This window comes from Rhinoderma darwinii, chromosome 6 (genome assembly GCF_050947455.1).
Source record: "Rhinoderma darwinii isolate aRhiDar2 chromosome 6, aRhiDar2.hap1, whole genome shotgun sequence".
NCBI lineage: Eukaryota > Metazoa > Chordata > Amphibia > Anura > Rhinodermatidae > Rhinoderma > Rhinoderma darwinii.
Genome location: NC_134692.1, coordinates 23,613,142 through 23,638,101, shown reverse-complemented (window position 1 = coordinate 23,638,101; position 24,960 = coordinate 23,613,142). Strand labels below are relative to the sequence as shown.

Sequence of the window (24,960 nt, the reverse complement as noted above, 5' to 3'; positions counted from 1 at the left end):
CCAGCACCTGTGTGTGTCCATCACATGACGATGGACAGAATTTTATTCGCTGAAAGTAAACAATGAATGTTTCCACTGAATAACAAGCAAAGATCTTGAAAACCGTGAGGAATTAATACAGAAAATATATTGGAAAATTGTATAACTTTTAATTATACAAAAAATAACTTTAACCCCCTAAGGACCCATGACGAATATACACGTCATGGAGCAGGGGGTGTTGTTTGGAGTGGGGTCACGTGCTGAGCCCGCTCCACACACCGCAGCTGTCAGCTGTGTATTACAGCCGACACGCTTCTCTAACAGCCAGGAACAGCGATCGTGCTGTTCCAGGACATTTAACTAGTTAAATGCCGCGGTCAATAACAACCACGGCATTTAAACCGTTAGGAGGAGGGGGCGGCCCAACGCCAAACGCCCCGCAGCGAGATCGGGGGGCACTGATGGTTGTCATGGGAGTGTGAGGGCCTAATAAAGGCCCGCAGGGCTGCCTTCTTTCTGCCTCTGCTTAGCCATGCCTCCGGCATGGCTTAGCAGAAGTCTGTAAAGATAACAATATACTGCAATACATTTGTAAAAAGTGTAAAAAAAAAAAAATACAAAAGTATAAAAAGTAAAAAAAAAAACCTTTTCCCATTTTTCCTCAAGCAAAAAATAAAAAAAATTGGTATCACCGCGTCCGTAAAAGGCAGAACTATATACCATTATTTAACTCACACTGTGAACGGCGTAAAAAAAATAGTAAATTAAATCATCCAAATCATTGTTTTTTGGTCACCTTAGCGCTGAAAAAAAATTAAATAAGTGATCAAAAAACCGTATGTACCAAAAAATGGTACCAATAAAAACTACAGCTCGTCCCGCAAAAACTAAGCCCTCACACCGCTCAATTGACGGAAAAATAAAAAAAGTTGTGGCTCTCAGAATGTGGTGAAACAGAAGAATTTTTTGGTTAACAAATAGTTTTTTTCTTTGTAAAAGTAGTAATATCTATAAAAAATAAAAAAAAAACTATATAAAATTTAGTATCACCGTAATCGTATTGAGACACAGAATAAAGTTCAGTTGTCGTTATTACCGCACGGTGAAAGCTGTAAAAACAAAACCCAAAAAACAATAGAGGACCTTAGTGTTTTTCCAATTCCACCCCACAAATAAAAATATTTCAGTTTCCCAGTACATTATATGGTACTTTAAATGGTGCGAATCGAAGCTACAGCTCCTCCCCCCTCCCCAAAAAATAAGCCTACTTTGCACTCCATTGGGGGAAAAATAAAAACTTTATGGCCCTTGGAAGGCGGGGAGTGAAAAAGTAAAAACGGAAAATGGCCGTTAAAGGGTTAAATTTGCTGGAACTGGACGACCCCTATAAAGTAATTGCATACACATAGTTTATTTAGTATTACTTACGTTTACAGAATCTATGTGTATTTAAGAGGTTGTCTCATTTAGAAAACCCATTTTTATATTCCGTATTCACTCTATGGCGATGTTCACACGCTCAGCAAAAAACGTCTGAAAATACAGAGCTCCTCATTTTCAGTCGTTTTTTTTTAGCAACTCGCAGCCAATCGCAACAGAACGCAGTTTTCTCATTGAAATCAATGGACAGATGCTTGGAGGCGTTCTGTTTCCGATTTTTCGGCCGTTTACGGCCCGTAATACGGCTGAAAACAAGCCGTATGAACATACCCTTAGTGTATTCTGCAGGATATATTAGTTCAAGTTGCTTAGCAACCTCTTAACCTCCTGCCTGGGTGACCACCAATTCTGTAAGTCGGACCATCAGTCATTGAACCGAAGATCCAAAAAAATGTGTGCACTTATTTCTATAGTTATAGCTAAAGAAGTGGGAATTTATTTAGCCTTAAAGGGAAGGTGTCATGAATTTTTTTATTTTTTTTATCTTATTGCTTTTAGTATAATAAAAAAAAAAAAATTATTTGTGTTCGTGTGTTGTACTTTATACTTTTTTTATTTTTACTTCTCTATGGGGGCTGCCATTTTTTTTTCATCTCTGTATGTGTCGATTAACGACACATACAGAGATGGAATACGGCACATACATCCCCATAGAGAATGGGAACGGTAGCCGTTCCATTCACTGTAGCATACGCCGTCTGTGTGGGAACGGCGGCGCATGCTCCGCTCCCACACAGACCAAAACGAAGCTAGTTAGCAGAGCGAAATCCGACGCCATTTTCCTGTGGACCGTAAGCCGCAGCCGGACAGTAAGATGACGACTTCCGGCCGCGGCTTCCGGCCATATGTTCAAGGAAGCGAAGGTGCAAGGCATAGGAGCGGAGGCGGAAGGAGCAGGTAAGTTATGTTTGTGCATGTGATGTGTGTATTATGTTCGTGTGATACGGTCTGCTTAGCACTGTATCTAATCTTCCTACACTGTGCATTCGCTCAAAAAATGGCAGCACACGGTGTAGGAGGTTTGAAGATTCAATCCCCTCCTTCTCTGGGCACTAGCCAGGATAAAGGAGGGGGGATTGTTTGAGCTCACTAGAGCGAGTGTGTCTACCCAAAATTTGCAGCATAAAGCAATGAGGTTGCTTTACCACATTGACCATGCTGCAATTTTGGGAACTGCTCCCTCTAGTGACCAGCAAATGGAAATGTTATAAATTAGAATCTAATTTATAATATTTCCTGACTTGTGAAAAAATTAAAACAATGTGTAATCACTTAAATAATAATTGTTTAACTAAAAAATAAATAAAACTATTACTAGCGATACACTTCCTTTAAAGGGTATTCCCATGATAGTAAGTGATGGTGAATATCGCCAGGACATGCCAAAGCTTCGTGATGGGGGGGGGGGGGGGGTGAAATCTTCAGAATAAAGGAGCAGCAGCGCTAGTTAAGCAGCGACACTCCCAGCCATTCACTGAGCAGGGAACTACAACACAGCCCCATACAATTGTATGAAACATGTTGTAGATTCCTCCATCAAGTTGCTGGAAGAGGAGCTGTGCAGGGCAAACCATCACTCCCAAATTGCATTTGAAGCTGGCCGCAATAAGTAACAGTGGGGAGCTGGACATTCATCCTATGGATAGATCACAAATGTCTATGGTTGGAATATTCCTTTGAAGTCTTGTATATAAAAGTAAAAAAAAAAAAAAAAATTCTAAAAAATTCATTCACTTATAATCCATTTGGAGTAGTAGTCTAATGAAAAATATATGCCACAATCTAATGTCCTATTTTCTTTTTACCCAGAAACTGGTATTGCAGCCCAGCCTTACACAACTGAATCAGGCTGAGATGCAATACCAGACACACCCTTTGAACAAGAGTGGAGCTGTTTTTGGTATAAAGCAGTCGCTTTTTCTAATCTCCTTTAAAAGGGATCACTAGCAAAAATGACTGTCAATTTATTCACAGAAGTTATTAGGAAGGATTTTCATTTTGATACCAGACATAATATACATACCATCATAATAGACAATGGCCCCGACAAGTCTGTCTTTCCGCAGCATCGGGAACAACTCTAAGGCTTTGGATTTGCTGAGGACATAACTGCTTTTTAGGCACTGACTGCCAGCGACAAGATCGTAGGCCTTAATGCCGACCCAATAATATGGCAGCTGCCACCACCTGCACAACAAGGAGAACGTTAGAGATCAGATACATAGAAAGCACGTGTTCTAATGTTCCTGCAGCAAGTTCTACAGGCAGAAGTTTCCTAAAATGCAAACTGAAAAAGTTTATGTTCCCGGGAATCATGATGGCGGTCGCTGAAGAACAGTTTGGTATGGAATATGTTCTGCAAGGACCTGGCAGTGATAGAATAAGTTCTAGTAATTGAGCAGTGAGTTAAAGGGGTTGTCACGTTTAGAAAACCTATTTCCGTACATACTATTAGGGCACTTTGACTTATTAGAGGGGGGTCCTCCGTTCAGGATCCTCATCTTTTGGCCAGAATAGAGAGTGGTTACAAAGATCATCTCTCACTCTGGAGGACCTGTCCTGTCCTGTATTACACAGACAACACAACACATTGATATGAACGAGCACTGTGTAATGCTTCATTTCTCCTGTGGTGGTGCTGCAGGGAAATCAAATACTTACTGACAGGTTTCCCGATGGAATACAGCGATCGCTGGGCATCCCAGCAGAGGGACAATTTGTGATACGGCTTTTGTCAAAGGACCCTTTTCGCTTATTGTCAAGGGGGCATTTAAGGTACTTGTACACACTGCAGAGAACCGCACCATTTCCTGCAGCGTGAAAACGGCATAAATCTGCTTTCTTAAAGGAACCGTTCTATAAAATGTTTCTAGTATTGTCTCTATGGACAATCATATTGCCGTAAAGCTATAGGTTTCCCCATAGAAGTCAATTGTGGAACCTGTGATAAAAACATAACAAAATAAAGCAATAGTGCTGCAGTTTGAACAATAGAGAGAATAAAATGTGAGCACATATTGAGCAATGAAGTTGGGGCTTGGAATGATATACAAGGTTTCCCTGTCGGAGTTCTTTTTTACATAAAGACGATGGATGACCCCTTACTTGTACACTGGAAGCATGATTGGCAGAGGGGCGGATAAATGCGGAGCAATCTCCAAGAGGTTGGCACGTTCATGAAGAGCTTCTTTTACTAGTTTATACTGCAGATAGAAGAAGAAAGAGAATACAATTATTTAAAAAAATTATCTTTTTGGTGCAACAATTCAACCTAATTCGAATATTAAAAATTACACCCAGACTTCTGTTGCGCTAAAGTTGCACAAGGGTGCAAGTTACATGCAAAGATGGGATTTATAACCTGCAATTTTAAAGAAAAGAAAAATGTCACAAATCCCCTTCCATAGAACTCTAAAAGCCTGGTGTACATCACTTATTAAGGAAAAAAGTTGCATGACTTACAATAGGCGCAAGTCACATGGCCCTTGAGTTTCGCAAACCTGCTACAAACAGCGACGCAACAAAGGTCGTTGTCTAGGCCTAACCATTGAATGGAGACCCTTTATTTTAGATATGATACAGAAAAGATTTATGGGTCCTTAGAATAAAGTGCTGCGGCGACCCCAATGGCTCCGACACCATTTTTTCTGTTTACTGATGCTCATGGAATAAGACCCCAAAAATGAGTAGTAGGAGGTCAAGATCACAGCCGCTAATTTTCTATTTTTTTTACCCATATGTAGGTGATAAAGATTTGTAAAAATGATGAAAAAACCATCTTAAAAAGCAATGAAGAAAATAAAAATAAAACATAGAACACGTTCCCTATAGACAGAACTGATAGTTAGTAGATCCGGGATACACTCGCAGCAATTGCTATATGAATCGCTGGCTCTAGCTGGGGGGGGGGGGGGGGCTAATACTTAATCTGTTGTCTTTGCCCTCATCCATGTCATTTCACTGCGCTCATTTGTATCATAAATAGCCCAATACAGTAAAGTCCTGTGAATCGGAGTGTGTTATCTTGCCCATCAACAATGCTAGGGAAAAAAACGTTACTATCCGAGTTAAATTGATTCACAAAACACACAGCCTGTGGCGGACTTGTAGATGTAGTAAATGAACCAATGAATACCATCAGGGGACAATAAGGCTGTCAGCGTACCTGTCAATAATACAATTAGCCACAATTTAATCAAGATTTAAGACTTGAAGGTCCTCGTTCAATTTGTTACAGAGTTTCCCGGCACAGAGAAACTATTTTCTTCCAGTCCTTTATTAGCGGAGTAGAAGATGTTAAATGGAGCATCGAGATATAAACCATTGGTAGTTAGAGAGGAACACTTCTTTTACGCCTCGGTTTACTGTTAGTATTAAAGGGGTTGTTATCTCAGAACGACAATCCAAATTGGGAATTTGGACACCCCAGATGGTGGACCTAAGCTTTGGACCCTCCTCTTTGTGCCAGAATGGAGAGCCGCTCTGTAAGAGTAGCTCCTGCTCTGCCAGACCTGGTGCTTCCCTGCGTTAAAACCTGTTCACATCTGCGTTGGAGGCTTCGTTAGGGACCTTCATCACAGATTGATCCGAAAATTAATTAAAACAATAGCGTAGCATGCTGCACCATTGTTTCCAGTATAACCACGGACATCCTGAGGGAAATCCGATGAAACCCAATAAAGTCAATGGGTTCCGTCTGTTGCCGGTGGTGTCCGTCATACAACAGAACCAGCCCTTCCGGTATTTTTGTTGTTCTGCTCCTGACGGAGCAGAACAGCGGAAATACCAATGCAGATGTGAACAGGCCCTTACAGGTACAGCCATTCATTGGAACGGCTGCCATGTAATGCTACATTTCCCCCGAATCGGCTGGTTCAGGGGAAATATATGCCTTCACAAAGCTTCCCCTTGCAATAACCGCTGAGCGCCAAAAGTGAGAAAAGCCGGTTCAGCGGCAATCAGCTGATCGCGTGCCGACTTCATTTTCAAGAGGGGTTGACTTTGAGATACTGCCACTTTAAGGCATGAATATAATTCAAGGTTTCAAGTGAATTTCACCTTTTAACATCATGTCCTTTTGAAGCCCAGTATTCTGTGCGATTAAGTTTTTGATCTTCATAGGGTTAAGAGTTCTATTTTTTTTATACAGAGCTCCGAATCCACCACATAGGAATAGAGTTAAATGATACATTTCTGGCTGCCTGGAGTTGCTACTAAGGGAAGCCTCAGAGCTAACTGCATACGGTTTAGACACTGAACCAAATAATAATAGCAGTATGCAGTAAGCTCCCTCTAGTGGTGGCTGTAGGCAGCACAAATTTTAGTATTTCACTCTATGACTATGCAGGGGATTTGGAGCTCAGGATCAGAAAATCTTAGCCCTGACCGCTATTAAGATACATTAAGAAATTAAATCAGCACAGAATTTTGGACCGATACAGATTATAAAACAAATATATAAAATGGTGTCAATGGTAGACGTTCACTTTAAAGCTTATCTTGACTCAAAATCTGAATTTCAATACCAAGGTGACTGTTTCCATAGCTACAGAGTAAGTATGATTGGAAAAAGACACATATATCCTTTCAAATTAACCCCAAATATCCCCATTCCCCAAAATATAAAATGTACAAGGGTCCAAAACGCTGAGATTTGGGGATACGTCTAATGTGGCCCCCACCCTATAGAGCTATTTTAGCTATAACATGGAGGGAACACTGTGGCCACCAGTGATTTTCTTTCCATTAACACTATGCATTGTGGCCAACCACAGAGGTAGCAATGTGATTTTTTTCTGTAAATATGAAAACATTTGCAGTCATGCTATACATACACATTGTAAAGCCTCATTGTTAATAAAAACACAAATTTTACCTGGAAACCATCAACAAGTTGCTGTAGATGGATCTGTAATTTTGCTTAACTTTAAGTACTTTTGCACTTTGAGTACATTATGATCCTGCAGGAAATAGGCTGTGGGTACGTTAAAAACTTATAAGGGTTTCCCATTAGTACAATTGATAACCTATTGATGGGATACACCATCACTTCCTGATCAGTGGGGGTCCCAACTGGTCCTCATAATGAGTAACTAGTGCTGCGGCTCCATCACAGTTTTTCCTTGCACAGCAGAACTCGGACCCACACGTTAAAACAGTCCCAGTTACTTGCCATAACTGGAATAAACAAAGCCATAGTAAAATCTGTCAACAGCAATTTGACTGCTTACTGATGGTTTCCAGGTGTTAAAAGACTGAAAAATAAGTGAAATAGCAACAAAGTTAATAGATAAATTACAAAAAGCTAGATTTACTCACTATACAGCCAGATCACTATTCAAAGGGCTCAATTATGAGTGGTTTACTAATGATGGCGTTGTGTTCAGCTTATTCACTCTGTATCATTGTATCTTAGTATCAACAGTCCGAGATTATAGTGGAGGAAATGATAGTTGATGGTGACGACCAATGGTCATTATAAACTGATTGACCCCTGACACGGTTACGGCAAAACACTCAACCACACACTTGTGGCCATACGAAGTACAGACGTATGGTCGAAAGTTTTACTAGGAAAACGTCATATCTGCAGGGAAGAGCTCACAGTGCACGTGTAACATTCCCGCTTCTAGCGCTTAGACCAATATGAATTCTTCACTCAAGGATCAACAGATCCAGTGTCTGCCAGGCTGTTCTAGTCATGCTCACTTGCCAGATCACCTACAAGTTCTTGCTATACATTTTTATTGTAAGTACTCAGGCAAGTAAGCATAAATATCTCCCCTTATGAAATAACCAATTTATGGCTCCAGACTCCAAAATTTCATTGTATGAATACAGAAAAAACTGAAATTCTACCAGAAACAGCGCCACTCTTGTCCAATGGTTGTGTCTGGCATTGCAACTCAGAAATAGACCATAGACAATATTGGTAGAGTTTCTAAAAGAAAAGCGGACCCTTGTTTCTAATTTCATACCGTCTCCCTTTAACATACTAGCTAGTCAGGGGTCTACAGCAGATTGGGATGGGTTATTTTTTTCTGGTAAGGTTTATTTTTGGCTAATCTGCTTTAGGCTCTAGCGTCATACGTCTAGTGTCGAGTGTTATTACAGGCAGGGTTAGGGGTTTTGTTTTTGGGGTGCACAATTATTATTTTATCGCTCTGGCACAATGCTGACCACAGACACTAGATGGTGGTCAGAAATTAAAGGGGTTGTCCCAAATGAAAAAAAAAAATGGATCTACCTTTTTTTCCCAGAGACAGCGTAACTCTTGTCCATGGGCTGTGTCTTGTATTGCAGCTCCTGCCATTCAATATCAAAGACTGCCAATGGACAAGGGCTGCGCTGTTCCTAGAAAAAAAAAAAAAAAGACGGCCAATCGCTCATATTTTGGAAAATCTCTTTAACTTCCAACCACTATATTGTATTCAGCTTTAGTCCCAGTGATTAAACGTCCTATTAAGGGTACGTTCACACAGAGTTTTTTTGCAAGCAGAAAATTCTGCCTTGAAAGATCAGCTCCAGGTTTTTTTAAGTGGTTTTGCACCACAGGCATTTTTTGTCACGGTTTTTGACACTTTTTTTTTACCTATTTCTTCAATGGGCAAAGGAAAAACCCGAGAGCGGTTTCTGACATAAAACGCATCTAAAAACTCGTCTCTTCCATCTCCCATTGATTTCAATGGAGTATTTGCGGCGGGAAATGCCTCAAGATAGGGAATGTCGCCTCTTTTTCCCGCGAGCGTTTTTTTCTGCTCGCGGGAAAAAAATATATGTCTCCACCTCCCATTGGAAACAATTGGAGGCAATTTCAGCAGTTTTTTGCAGCGGTTTTTGCCTCACTTTTCGTGGCAAAAAACTCAGTGTGAACAAAGACGGCATAATATGGGCCATGAGAACGAGTGCCGATCAACGAGACAGCTCAATGATTGGCACTCGTTTGCGATGTATAGGGACGAGCGCTCGTTTCTCCGATCGTTCATCCCCATACATTTCTATCATGTCGGTAGCGCATGTCCCTGTTTACAACGATAATATTTTGTGCTGCACAAACGAGAACAGCCGATGAACGAGCGTTTGCTGATGGTTGCCCTGTTTCACAGGGCAATGATCGGGAACGAGCGTTTATTTGAACGCTCGTTTGCCAGATAATTGGCCCATGTAAGGCTATGTTCACACGGGGTCTTTTGCCGAGTTTTTTGACGTGGAAACCGCGTCACAAAACTCGGCAGAAACGGCCCGAGAACGCCTCCCATTGATTTCAATGGGAGGCGTCGGCGTCTTTTTCCCGCGAGCAGTAAAACTGCTTCGCGGGAAAAAGAAGCGACATGCCCTATCTTCGGGCGCTTCCGCCTCCGACCTCCCATTGACTTCAATGGGAGGCAGGAGAAAGCGTGTTTTATGCCCGCGGCGCTCAATGGCCGCGGGCGAAAAACGGCGCGATAATTGCTATTCACACAGAGTATTTTGGGGGAGGAATATCTGCCTCAAAATTCCGTTTGGAGCTTTGAGGCAGATATTCCTCCCCCAAAATACTCCGTGTGAACTTAGCCTAAAAGGGCCTTTAGTTAAAAGATATTTTACATGAATGTACTTTCCCTAGATATGAATGTTCATGTCTACACAGCTCTTAGAGGGAAGTGTAGACACAGAGCTCCGGCTTATTTTAGGGGAAAGGAAAGAAACTACTGAATAAATGTAACACAAGACTATTGCAATTTCTAATGAGATCCATTGCCAGGAGATGTCTTACCGGAAATGTTGAACTGATGCCAGATCCTGCTAAAATTTACAGGATGGGGAGATAGCCATCTAATCTCCATAGGCGACTTAGGCCTCATTCACACGGCAGGGTTTCCCGGCCGGGTGCCGGCCGTTCATAAATCGGCCGGCACCCGGCTGCATTAGGAATGATAGACCCCTAATGGGGCTATTCACACGACCGATTTTTTGACGGCCGGGAAATCCGGCCGTCAAAAAATAGGACATGCTCTATCTTTGCCCGGGCACCCGGCCGCCCGGCTCCCATAGAAGTCTATGGGGCCGGGTATTACACGGCCATCACCGGAATGTGTTCCGAGTGATGGCCGGGTTTTCCGGAGCTTGCGCTCTATCTCCTCCTCCTCACAGCGCAGAGTGCATGTGAGGAGGAGGAGTTGATGCCATTCTGACGAATGGCATCGCTGTACACTGTGTTGCAGGGCCGGGGTGTACAGCAGGTGGAGGGAGCGCTGCGCTGGCTCCCTTCCCCTGCTTGTTAAAAGCACCCTGGCTCGGCGACACCTTCGATGGCGCCGCTAGTAGCAGCAGCTGCTGCTGATGCGGCTGCTACTACTGCAGCGACGCCACTATAGCAGAGCAGGGAGGTATCTCCCCGCTCTGCTATGTGCTAGCCGCACTTTAGCTCCTTAAAGGAGCGGAATCCCCGTGTTTTCGGGGATTCCGCTCCTGGACAGAGCGCTTGATGTGTGTCCATATCTGGGCAGTGACATCAGGGGAAACTCCTGAAGCGGAATCCCCGAACACATGGGGATTCCCCTTCAGGAGCTGCCGCTGATGTCACTGTCCGGATCTGCCCGGCCCGGCACGGATGCATAACTTTATGCAAACCGGCCGGGCAGAATGGCCGATTTTACCGGCCGGCACTCGGGCTCGGGAACGACCCGGTCGTGTGAATCCCGCCTTAAAGATGACCTGGTCTGTATTAGCAAATACTTGTATTAACCATGAAATAAGAATGCTGAAGCATCTTTACTTAGAACGCTGCACTGTTCTATCCCTCTGTTATTCCTCCTGGAAATTCATGATTTAATTGACAACTGAGTGTTACCATTCCCTCTTGTCAAGAGGGTGTGTCCCTACACAGTCTCACTCTGTCAGCACTGATCGGACATTGTTAGTCTGTGTAGGGACACGCCCACAACTGGTAACACCCAGTTGTCAATTTATTCATACATTTTCTAGGAGGAATAACAGAGAAACAGCACAACACAGTGTTCTAAGAAAAGATGCTCCAGAATGTTATATTATGAGGAATACAAGTATTAACTAGGACGTACAAGCAAGGAGATCTGATGGGTCTTCTTTAAGGCAGCATTAAAAAATTAGACAAAATGGATGATAATGTGTCAAATTTCCCCTTCTCGCGGATCAACAACTGGTGTCCTCCATTTTTATGGTTGAATTTAATGCCTGGTATCTTTGGTCAAGAAAATCAACAAAAAAAATTAAAAAATCGCCAGGGCTCATACTAGTAGTCACATAAAATTGTACTGTAGTAGGATCTTGAATGGCCCACTTATAATAGGATATGGTCTGAAGAGGGTTTTTCCCACAACATACATTTAGGACATAACTGCTACATTTAGGATCACACTTAGCTGTTTCCAGATCTCATATGGTCTTTAATGGAGAGCATCAACATATATATGGACACTTCTCCGACAGGAACAGGGACCCTTCGATCTACGGTGTCCCAACAGTCAGACCCTTACCAAATCGGACTTGGTGTCTAATAAATAGTTGTAAAGACCCCTTTAATACTGTAGAACAAACTTGGAATGGATCAGGGAAGTATTATAATTCATACCTGTTTTTGAAGTACTTTAAGTTCACAGCAGACCAAATTTATATATATATATGAAAATCAATCTGTACAAAGAATAACATTTCTTTGCATATTTGCATTTTTAACACCCCTGAGGTCTCTTGTATGGTTTGTTTGGTCAAAGTGAAATGAAACATCATCTATAAATGTCAATGGTACAAAGCTCCCAGTCACCTATTTATTACAGAAAATAGTAAATAATTAGATTCTGGGATCGATATCTTGTTAATGAGACATCTTACGAACGGGATTGTAGAACATCAACTATGAAAGTTACCTGCTCCACGTCCAACTTCATGATGGCTTTCTGGAGGTACCGGACACCTCCATGGATGAGCTTAGTGCTGCGACTGCTCGTCCCAGAAGAAAAGTCATCTCTTTCCAAAAGTGCAGTTTTAAGTCCTGTCATGGTGTTTAGAAGAAGCCAAAATTATACCGGATAAAATAAAAACTTAACATACAGCACCTCCATCTGCACTAGATCAGCGCTACTCCCTATCTATAGGCAGGACACCAACAGTAGAGTGACAATGTAACCCATCATGCTCTCCAACCTGTGGCTCTCCTGCGGTTGTGAAACGGAAACTCCCAGCAAGCTCTGACAGCTGCTGAATGTCCGGCATATTGAGAGTAGTTGTTTCACAACAGCTGGAAAGTCACAGGGGGGAGACCACTGCCCTACAGCCTTTGTATGCATTACACCAGGATCGGATGCAATGCACCCATGATGTGATCAGGATACAACAACCCACAATATTACGGTCAAGACATCAAATCCGGATATCTGGAAGTACAACGTGTGTGCATCTATGGGGAGAGGTGGGGAATGTTGCGAAGAGTCAATTTTGCACACAATTTTTTGACAATTTTCCAATGCAGCCAAATTGACTTTGAAGAACATTTCATATAGATTCAGAACTGCTGAGTAACTTTTCCCTGCATGTTTAACCAATGGCGTCTATCATACCTCTACTGACAGCATCCAAAGCACATCCGCAGCCAGTGGCTCCTCCGCCAATGACCAGTACATCAAACTCCTTTGTGCTTTCCAGGGTGAGAAGTTGAGCTTCTCTGGAGGGCAGTTCATTCTGACTGGTCGTTCTTACCAGCTCTGCAGCTTGTACATGGGTCAGATTTGGCTGAAAGATGGGAAAAAGGTTCTTTAAAAAAAAGGAAGGAATCTCCATTGAGGAGTCATGATTGTATGTATGAAACTTACAAATAACCAAGATTGTGATTTAGTCCCAGACCCTACTAAAAGCCAAGTAAAGGCCAGTCTGTTCATGCACCGATCAGCTGCTCCGACTGCCTCCTGGCACCCTAAGTTATGCAGTGGTCGGTGCTGGAAGCAGATGGCTCCGTACACTGTATGGCAGCGGTGCAGCAGTACTGCAGCTCTGCTCCTATTCACTTGAATAGGAGCAGAGGTGCAGTACTGCATCACGGCCGCTATACTGTAACCGGAGCCATCTGCTTCCGGCACAGACCACTGCATAACTTTCGGTGCCAGGAGGCAGTCGGAGCAGCTGAATGTGCAGGGTCCGGATGTCGGACCTCCACCAATCATATATTGATGACCTATCCTTTGGATAGGTCATCCGTATGAAAAACCACCCCCTGCCTGGACAACGGCATTCAGTACACAGTGATTTTATTTTTTTTGTTTTTTTCATCCCTGATTACAGGGATGCCAATGGACTTACAGGGGGAGCCAAATCCCTCTGTAGAAACACTTATGTGCTGTGGTCACTTTTGACCGCAGGGGTTAAACAGTCAGGATCAGAGTTATCTCTGATCCCAGACATTAGAGCGGGGTGTCGGCTGTATAACACAGCTGGAACCCGCAAATGATGGCGTGGGCACAGCTTGTGGCCGCTCCATCACTGCGCCGTAATAGTACGTTGGTTAGCGGGAACAACCTACTCACTGCAACATACTATTACGGTGCAGGGCGGGAAGTGGAGTTAGATCCTATGCCCCTTCCCACACAAAAAAACAAAATATGTAGAACTGGTGGAGAGAAACAACATACCCCTTATCAGCTTTGGGACTTCCAGAACCAGAAATATAAGTGTGGTTTAACAAAATTAAATATCTAATTTATCATCATTTTTACAAACTTCTGATTTCTGTCCTACTTTATATATTGGGTGGTATTTCTCTTCAAAAGAACTGTAGAATGCACATTTTTTTAGTTTTTTATGGTTTACTATGGTAGATATGGACAGCACAGGGTTAACTATACAAACACATCATAGATCTATTCAGGATATCGTTTTTCTTTAAAGCACAATGACACGACTCCTCCAGCCACGACTCCTGGCCCTTAGGCAAGTACAAGGACTCAGATGACCTCCTGTCACCTGCGCCCAGTATCCCTTAACCTCTGCTTGACAAATAATGTGATGCAGCCGACCAACTTCTGTTTGAGCCTAAACTGACCCCTAAATGTCTCATTCATACAAGTCACAGAGAAAAGAGGAAAGGAAATAAAAACAGGAAGATAGAACGATAGCTGAATGACTGACAAAAGCCAGATTTAAAAAAAAAAAACAATAGATAAGTGTAGAAGTGGACAAAATATAATATGGACCTTGAGAGGGTTGAGCTACAGCACAAGGCGCTCATGACCTCTTACTTTATTTTACCAACAATAGTTGTGAAGATTTCAGAAAAATAAACTAACCTTAAAAGTTTGATCATATATAAATTACTTAAAAAAATAAATAAAATAAAAATAAACCTGCTAGAGAAATCCATAGTCTTAAAGAGAACTAGAAGGAAGCGAACAGTCAGTTATTGAAGTTGATGTTGGAAGCAGATAAAATGCGTAAGCGAAAGGATGTGATGGCTAGACAACTGGGTCAGATCATCGGCCGGTCTTGTGGAGTGTTCCCGGTAAGCAGTGGTTAGTACCTGCAAAAAGGGGCCCAAGGAAGGACAACCAGTTAACCAGCGACAGTGTCATGGGCGCCCAAGGTTCATTGATGCTCGTGGGGAGTGTAGGCTAGACCATCTAGTCCCATCACGTAGAAGAGCTACTGTAGCACAAATTGCTGAAATAGTTCCTGCTGCTATGAAAGAAAGGTGTCAGAACACGCAGGGCATTGCAGCTTACCGTACATGGAGCCACGTAGCCGCAGAACGATCAGAGTGCCCATACTGACCCCACCGTCCACCACTGAAAGTGCCTGCAATGGGCACGTGAGCATCAGAACCGGAGCATGGAGTAGTGGAAAAAGGTGGCCGGGTCTGATTAATCATGTTTTCTTTTACGTGAAGTGGATGCCGCGTGGGTGTGCATCGCTGACCTGAGGAAAAGATGGCCCCAGGATGCACTATGGGAAGAATGCAAGCTGGCGGAGGCAGTGTGATTCTCTGGGCAATGTTCTGCTGGGTAACTTGGGTCTTGGCCTTCATGTGGATGTTACTTTGACATGTGTCATCTACCTAAACATTGTTGCAGACCAATTACACACCTTCATGGTAACCTTATCCCTAATGCTCCTGGCACAGTGCAAAAACTGTTCAGGAATGGTTTGAGGAACATGAGAAAGAGTTCAAGATGTTGACTTGGCCTCCAAATTCCCCAGATCTCAATCCGATCGAGCACCTGTGGGATGTGCTGGAAAAAAAAAAGTCCTGATCCATGGAGGTCGCACCTCACAACTTACAGGACTTAAAGGATTTGCTGCCAGATACCACAGGGCACCTTCACAGGTTTTATTGAGTCCAAGACTCAAACGGTCAAAGTGGTTTTGGCAGCACGAGGGGGACCTACACAATATTAGGACAATTACCTAAAAAACATGACCCAAAAGGGAAAAAGAGGAAAACATTTTTGCATGAAGGCCTTTCGTTACACAACGGACCCCTGGCACTCTACCTTCTGCACTGTCCACAGAAGATCGACTAGGGGCCACTTAGAGCAGTCTGCACTATTTTTATAGGCAAGGAAAATTATTTATTTTTTTAGTTACCTTAATTTTAAAAAGACGATTGGTTGGGAAATAAAAATGCTATACCGTTTAATAAAGGGCACCAAAACAGAACTGATGCAAACAAAGCCTTAGGCCGATTTCAGGTGGTCTGAACGCATCTGAATTTTAGCGTCCACATTACATCCGCAATACCCAGACCTACCGCAGTTCTAGTGAACCGAATAAAACGCAATAATGATCTAAGTTGAACTCAGTAGGTCTGTGATTAATTTGGGTAAGTGGGCAATTTGAATACAAAGCATTTCAAATTATCCAAATAATTAATTTTTGTCAATAAAAATGGTAATTTTCCCAATCAATTCAACATTTTTTTATAATTATTTCATTTTTGTTAAATATCCAGCAGAATTCCATTTAATAAATTCACCAAGTTACCAGTCGAAAGACTAAATCTACAAAAGTGAACTTATGAAAGCAAATGTTTGATAAACCTACATTAAAGATTTCCTAATCTCAGGGAAACATTTTATTCATTTTGCATGCAACCCTCATTTTAAATGATTAGATCAATTTTCCCCGTACTCGGGCCCCATTAGAATTGCAAATTTTCCCAGCCTTCCTAGACATTTGCAACTTATGGTGTAACAGCAAACAAGATCTAATAATTAGTGTCTATTTCTGAAAGAAGTGCATATTTAAAGACTACAGGCAATTAACAAGCAGGTTGTCCTGTAATCACTACCAGTATTAATTTGAGTGTAGTGCTGAATTTCATGCAAATGACTCTCTTAAACACCAACTGCTTTCATCCTCCACGGCGCGGTGAGATCCCGCTAATGGAAGAGTTAATGTATGTCGCTATTTTATTGAAATTTATTTATTAGCATTGAGGCGGTACCTACTTTATTCAAGAACTGTTTTATTCATTGCGTTTTAATATGGAAATTATTTGCTCGTCGTAAAAATTAGTTCAGTCTAAACACCGAGATAAAGCAGCGCAGTGTAAATCACGCTTAATCTAAAATATTAAATGCAATTAACATTACTCATGGCGTACGGTAGGCAAAAAGCAAAACGATGTTGTAAAGCGGAAGAACTGTTGAGCAACTACGGTTACCGCCATGTTCTTTCAGCAGAGGTTGGCAAGGGGGCGTGAAGATTTATGCAAAGTTGAAAGTAATTGATTTACTTCTCCAGAAGAATGGAGCTGGATGTAATATTACACATAAAAGGAACAGCCCACAGCCCAGGGACTATGGTCCACCTAACCCGCCCCCGGTTTATTGTATCTTTAAAGCATGTCCTCTATCAAAATCTCTGGGGTTATATTACGGCCGTGTGAAATATTATGGCCACAAGACCTGGAACCCCCGCGGTTCTGTGGTGATCAGAGTTGGGCTTGGTAGAACCACAGGGGTCTGTGTGTTTCAGCCATAACACAGACCTAATTATATTAAAAATGCAAAAAATTCAGTTTTGCCTAACTGTATTCTTCCCAAACCTATGGCTGGGTATACATATATCAGTTGCGTCCGGCCAGTTGTTTTAAAGGGGTTGTCCACAGGATAGGTTATTAGTATTTGATCGGTGGGGATCGGACATCCGGACCCCGCACCAATCAACTGGTCTGGCAGCCTCCTGGTGCCAGAAGCTATGCAGGGTTGGTGCCGGAAGCAAAAGGATCTGACCACTATATAGCGGCCGTGCTGGGTTACTGCAGCTCTGCTCCTATTACCTCGACTAGGAGAAGAGCTGTAGTACTGACGCACAGCCGCTATACTGTGACCAGAGCCCCGGAACAGCTGACCAGTTCGGACCCCCACCGATCATATATACGGATGACCTATCCTGCAGATAGGCCAACAGTATAAAAATAGCCCCCAAACGGGACAGCCTCTTCAATCCGGAGCTGGACATAACGGATATCTTGTGCACCGTTCCGGCATCCATAGGTGGACAGAAAAATACTGCATGCAGGGTTCTTCTGTCTGGCAAAGCTAGGCATCCGGTGTAGAAACGGATGAAACTGATACCAGAACTGATCCCATGTTTTCCAATGGTATCGTTCCTGGCATCAGTTTCCCTATGGCAGTTTTATATCTCGCCGGAGGGAAACTACACCGGATTGCCGGATATATGGAAAGGTAGCGGGGTCCCCAGCTCTGTCGATCTTAGTAGCACACCACCCTGTGATACACTTGATATTTTGACTCTCCCATTCCTCCCTGTGTAGGTATTTTGTATTCGTGTCCTGCTCTGGCCCGAACGATGTATAAATGATTTATTCCTCCACATCTACACGAATGTATTATTTGTACACAACTCGGGACAAGGGGTTGGTAACAATTTTACAATGTACCTGCACAAGGGATGAGGAGAGGAAAATCAAAGCCTTGTGAACGCCTATGTCATTAATGGGGGTCACAGATAACTAAATACAGCAGTGGAGAGGGCGATAAACTGAAATTTCTGCTACACCCGGAGTATCGCTTTACTGTAATTGTGTCTGATCCTATCCAAATCATAACAGATTAAGTCACTTCTACAGAGGGATTTTCATCGGCGTTCTAAGATGCGACAAAAAAATTAAGCGAGCATGCTTGAAAGGTTCTTTGAAGATCTGCACAAGGACCCGATTTCAACCACATATGAAAACATAATTGCTAAGAATACATTCAGGAATAAGAAATAATTGAAGTGCTTCATTTTTTCTTATCCAGATTTAAGCACCTTGTAAAATTCAACAAAAGTCTTTTCACTGATGAACCAACATGGCAGATTAGCCAATTAGAACACCTAATTAAAAGAACTTAATCATCTCGCAATAGTAAAACCACTTATCGCAGCATTAGTCAGAGTAAATCCCAGTATGACTTTCCCCGCACAACTTCTGTCATTTGATTAAAACAAACTACTTCATTATAGCCCCTATTCTTGATATTATAATCCAAGTGGCACTTCCTGTGATGAAATAAAGTGTATTTCCCTTCCTCACAATTATTTAGATCAATACAATTAACAATAAAGCAGAATACAATGCTGCATCAAAGACTTCGCCCAATCAATAACGGGCAATTATAGAAACGTGCTCAGCCAGTTAACGCCGTCTTCTTTTAAAGCCGACTCGGCAGATTTCCCTTTAATTAAAGGAACATCGCATGAGGCGAAATATCTCTGGTCTTAGAATAGAGCGGTTAGATTATTTGTATCACTTTGTAATATTAAAAATTAACTTTTTTTCTAAAAGAGTTTTATTTATCTTATTTCATGTATTGGACATGATTTTATTTTTTTATCTAAATAGGTTCAAAATGTAGTGCTAATTAATTTCTTAATATATCTTTATAGCAGTCGGAGCTCTGTTCTTCTGATGCAGAGCACCAAATCCTCTGCATAGACATACACTTAAAATGCAATATTCTACCTGCCTGCAGTCACCACTAGAGGGAGCTTACTGCATATTATTTGTACATTGAACTCAATAACACAGTATGCAGTTAGCTCCCTCTAGTGGTGGCTGCAGCAGCTAGAATCTTATGTTTTAAAAGGAGTTGTCTCAGGATGACAAGCCCTTTCCTCGAGCATATGGACATCATAGACAGGGGCCCACCTGCTTAGGACTCCCCTTTAATTGCCAGAACTGAGAGACGCTCTTTAAGAGCAGCTCTTGCTTTGGAGCAACTGGCCTGTACACGTAACAGCTGTTCATTTGAATGGCCGCCATGTAATGCTACATTTCTCGCCTATAGTTCCGCTCATTTCCGGGGGGGGGGGGGGGGGGAGAGAAGCTGGACTCGCAGCGATCAGTCGATTGCTGTGCCAGCTTCGTTTTAATAAGTGGGTTGTCTTCATGAGGCAACCGCTATAAGTCTATGAAGGGGATTTGGAGCTCTGCATCTGAAAAGCAAAACTTCAACCACTGTAAAAAGTAAAACTAGGAAATTCATCAGCGCCGATTTTTAGACCTAAAAAATATATGGTTTTAAAAAGGGACTTACATTACAGGGCAAATCCAAAATATGAAACTTTCCAAGTTGTCTTCTAGTATCAAATCCAATATTTTCTTCAGCAATTTTCAAGTAATCTCGTCTCTCACAAAAGGTAACAGATTCGGAGTAAGAAGCACTAATGGCCGCCATTACAGTGCCAAAGAATTTGAAAAGCTTAGAAATGACATACCTCAATACTTACTCTTTTTTCTGCTGCCCTCCTGCATTGAAGTCCCTCATATGTGGTCAGGACTTAAATGGACTGTTCATCCTCATCTTCCTGAGTGTTCACTGTAGATTTGGAAGTCTAATCGTGAACTAGGAAGATGAGGATGAACAGTCCATTTCAGTCCTGACCACATATGAGGGACTTCAATATATCCAGTCCCCTCAATCTTGAATAACTCTAGTCCTTTTATAAGATCTTTACCAGTTCAGGCATTGTTTAGCCATTTTTAGCACGCATTAGTTAAATGGCGTTATAACGTTTATGTTTGTTGGGCCCGTATCCATAGGATACGCCATAAATGTTTCACCTCTGGGACCCTCACCTATCAATAGAATGGGGTCCCCAACCCCTGTCCTACCTTCTCCCACCTCCTGAGAGTATGGAAACATCCAAGCTCGCGGAGCTACGCTTTTTTTGTAACTCCCATAGAAGCGAATAGGAGTTATGGAAACAGTGTTACACGGCGAGCTACGCTGTTTCCGTAGTTTCCTAATAACGGAAATATTGTAGCACGCTGTGCTATGCCGTTTCCATGGCTTCCATTCACTTCTATGGGAGTTACAGGAACAGTGTAGCACAGCAAGAGATAGCAGGAGAAGGTAGGATGGGGGTCAGGGGGTCCAGTTGTAGAGATAAATTTGGGTCCCACCTCTGGATATGCCATAAATCTCTGAGATGGGAATATACCTTTAATATAATTTTATAATGGTCGGAGCTTTGTTTTTCTACACAGAGCCAAGTCTAAAGCTAAATGAAAAAACTCTGGCTGCCTGCTGTCACCACTAGGGGGAGATAACTGCATACTATTTTATTATTGAGTTCGAAGTATAAACAGTCTGCAGTAAACTCTTACGCTCCCCCTAGTGGCTGTAAGCAGACAGAATTTTATCATTTAACTATTTCTTTGCAGATTTGTTCTGTAACAGATAAATGAAGCCCGAACCGTTGTATGAAGAAATTAATCAGCACAGAATTTTCCTTTGTAGTATAGGTACATATATACTCCATTAGGCTACGTTCACACAGTTTTTTGCAGGCAGATTTTCCTCTCCCTGTGCGCCGATTTTCGCATTGAACACCGCGGGCATAAAACACTGTGAAATACGCTTTCTCTGCCTCCCATTGAAGTCAATGGGAGGTCAGAGGCGTAAACGACCGAAGATAGGACATGTCCCTTGTTTCTCCCGCGAGGCGGTTTTACCACTTGCGGGAAAAAGACGCCTCCGATTGAAATCAATGGGAGGCATTTTCGGGCCGTTTTTGACGAGTTTTGCGGCCCGGTTTCCACGTCAAAAAACTCTGTGTGAACATAGCCTTACTTTGTACTGTTGTCTGTATGTTCATAATGTAAGGGCCTCTATGTAGACGGGACTGCTACAGTGATTGACAGTTTAAGTCTATGGTACTGCTACATAGCCCTGTGCTGGAGAACACCGAATACGGCTATAAACATTATTTTGACGATGATGATGGCGACTTTAATGTGCACAGACTGACTCGAACCCGGACAAACCCTTTAGGTCACTGATTTCAACTTTGGACATTACCTTTTTCTTTTTGTCTGTCAAATGTGAGAGGCCAAATACCGTTGCCACAGCACCACCTCCAAGAACAAGGGTCCCCTGAATTACACTTCGGAACGCCATTTCCTTTCACTACAAAACAAAAAAACAAGATTAGGCTGATATTTAACAATGTAGAACTAGCTTAAAAGGGTTGTCTGATAAAGACAACCTTTGTCCATATATCCTATTAGGGCATATGAACATCATAGAGGGGCATTACCCATTCGGGACCCTCCTTTATGAGCCAGTGCAGAGTCGCTAAGTAAGAGCATCTTCAGCTCTGGTGGACCCGGCCGACTATTACATTGTTGGAAACTCATTTCAATGACCGGCATGTAATACTAAATTTTTTGTATGGCCAAAATAAGTTTCCCCCGGCGATAGCAGCTGATCGTCAGGACAGAGTTCCAGGAGCTGGACCTGCGGTGGCTCGTTGGGTGGGCACCTTCATTAGAAAACCCCTTTAATACATTATAGAAAGAAGAAATCACTGCCAATTACTCCTGTATGTGTTGTATACTTTTACCCTAATTGTGCAGCGCCACAGAAGATGATGTTGCTATATGGATAAATAACGAATAAAAATAGCGTGAATCCAGGGGGGAAAAAAAAAGGGTACGGTTGCCGAATTACTAGAGGAACCTGTGCTCATAATTTGGGTATTAAGTCGTCTCACTCCATCCATGAAGGAACAGTATCTGATATAAAGTACTAGAGGTACTACGTTCAGAATGTCATTACCAAGGAACGTTTATACGAAGCAAATTCCTTGCAAGAAATGAATCGCCGTGTAAGACAATGTCACAAGTCAGTAGCACGGTTGTCGTTGTTACGTGCACGCTACAGTATAAGGCTCTCTCTATATTTAATAAACCTGCGTTTCAAGAATATGTCCACTTATCAGACCAATTCTTGTGTAATTCCGATGCACTACAAATAAATGAATCGACTTATCAAAATAATCTTGATTAAAAATATCCTATGATTTTGTGTCCACAGCTACTATGCAGAGCTATGTGTCTCCATGGTTACAGACTACAAACAAACCCTGTGTAGTCTGATTCTACAGTTATACTCCTTTCTATCTGTCCCCTACTTCTTCAATGTACATTTGGTAGGTTTCAAGAAATAGCGGACAGGTAGAAGGGAGTAGGACTGCAAAATCCAACTACACAGGGTTTCTCGGTTTGTAAACATTGACACACATAAGTCTGCATAGGAGCTGTATACACAAAAACGGTAAAATTATTTTTATACATGACTATTTGCAAAGTTGCTTTATGATTTCTGAATCCCTGTGTCGTGCACCGCCCCTTCGAGACCCGCACTATGCATAAAGTTTTGCTCCAGTGTTCCTTCAATTAAAGGGTAGCAACATTTTTATATGGCCCATCAACACCAAGCAAAATTTACCTTTGAAAAGAAGGAGGCTGCGTAGCCGTTGCTGCATTTGATAATTGACTAATCTCTATGCCCAGAAAATTCCCGAACCATCCATGACTTGGCACCGGAGGAGTAGCTGTAAAGGGAGTTGGCGGGTCATGTTCCCCAAGTGCTGTGTGCCAGGGGGTGCACCAACAAACCACTCTACCTTGGCAAGGGTAGCAAGCTAAATCGTTGCCCCAGGTGAAGGAAAGCCTAGCTACCACTCCGGTCATATAAACAGTCAGCGAGCTCCATTAGAAGTCCACTGTGTTTTACTTTGCTAGTAATATTTCTTCTTTAAGGAAACTGAAGCCTTCAACTGCCAAGTGCAATAAGTTCGTCTACGCATTTTCAGGTTCTGCTCCACGAAGTAAACGCTTTTATTTATTATGCAGATTTATGAGCCACGTTTTCCAGCCAGATGACACATTGGGCAAACACTGTGCTATTAATGTATGTGGTGGAGCTCACCGCTGGAACATGAAATAGCTTCACGGCTCAACCTCATATTCCACTTGCTACTGTACAAGTTTTTGGATACAGCAAAAAACAGGTTGATTTCTTAAAATAAAGACGTCACCGTGGTGAAAACTCAAGCAATTTAATGAGCTATTCCAGGAGGCCTCCTGCCGCCACAAGGTAACTGTATGCACTGCAACACAGTGTCAAGCGCCAGTAGTCTCAGACCTCTATCACTGCTCACCCGGAGTTTCTGGTTCATGAACAGAATGCCAAAATGACAGTGAAGACTGACACATGCAGAAAAGTACAAAAGCGATGCAGAATAATAATTGTGCATAAGGAAATGTAAGTAGCATAATAATGAAGGTTTATTAGCAAGTCGGGACCACTGCAAATCTGGGTGACAACCTCTATAATAGCTGCCATTAGTGGATTATTGTGTTGGAGACCACAATAACCAATAGACGAAATATTCTTAACAAGAGGATAGGATTTATATAAAAACACAATGGAGACTCAGGACTTTCCTGAAAGTGTAGGGTGTAGGACTTTCCTGAAATCCACATACTCCAACTTGAACTGAACTTTCATTTTCTACAAATATCATCTGGAATTATTTTCATTAGTATTATTTTTACTTCTTAATCTGATGGGGTTGTCCACTGTGAAAAACACCTAAAGAACCCGGACATCACTATCTCCCATGCTACAATGTGCTGATAACAGAGAACAATAGCTCAGCTACTTCTGTCATCAAGACAGCCCATTCTTAGGCCACTTTTGGGTATTTTGGTCAGTACTTTGCTTCGGTCCTTGTAAGATAAAACCGGGAGTGGGTCCAAAACACGGCAGGGTGCCAATCTCTCCATTTCTTTTTTCTGTTTGTGTTCCATGCCTGATTTTATCTGGCGAATACTAAAGCGAAATACTGACCAAAATACACAAGTGTGAATTAAAGCCACCCTGGCGATCAGCGGATTGATGCAAGTCGGCTTCAGAAACCACTGGGCATCAGCAATTATTACAGAGGGAGCATGCAACTAACCATACACAGCCCCTGCAGCAGCTTCAGGGAAAATGTGGTATTACATGCCGACTATCAAATGATTGGCCAACCATGCAATACATAGATGAGCAGGGTCCGCCAGAGTTGCGTTGTTTTTGGGGAAAAAAAACCAGACCCTTTTCTCTAATCTCATACAAACCCTTTAAGGAGAACCAGTCACCTCTCCTGACATGTCTGTTTTAGTGAATAATTGTATTCTTCGTGAAATAACGATTCTGGAGCAGCTTTAGTTAGAGCTCTACGTTGTGCCGT

The 24,960-nt window shown here is 42.3% G+C and overlaps 1 protein-coding gene across 1 annotated transcript in view; it reads right to left on the bottom strand.

Annotated features, from left to right (window-relative positions):
• The window catches only part of GPD2 (glycerol-3-phosphate dehydrogenase 2), a 119,262-nt gene that overhangs the window by 68,911 nt on the left and 25,391 nt on the right, over positions 1 to 24,960 (bottom strand). The window contains exons 2-6 of the mRNA XM_075829303.1: positions 21,738 to 21,845; positions 12,999 to 13,170; positions 12,309 to 12,433; positions 4,528 to 4,625; positions 3,446 to 3,609 (exon numbers count right to left, since the gene is read on the bottom strand). Coding sequence (XP_075685418.1) covers positions 3,446 to 3,609; positions 4,528 to 4,625; positions 12,309 to 12,433; positions 12,999 to 13,170; positions 21,738 to 21,836 — 658 coding nt within the window. The 5' untranslated portion in view covers positions 21,837 to 21,845. The remainder of the gene's footprint in view (positions 1 to 3,445; positions 3,610 to 4,527; positions 4,626 to 12,308; positions 12,434 to 12,998; positions 13,171 to 21,737; positions 21,846 to 24,960) is intronic.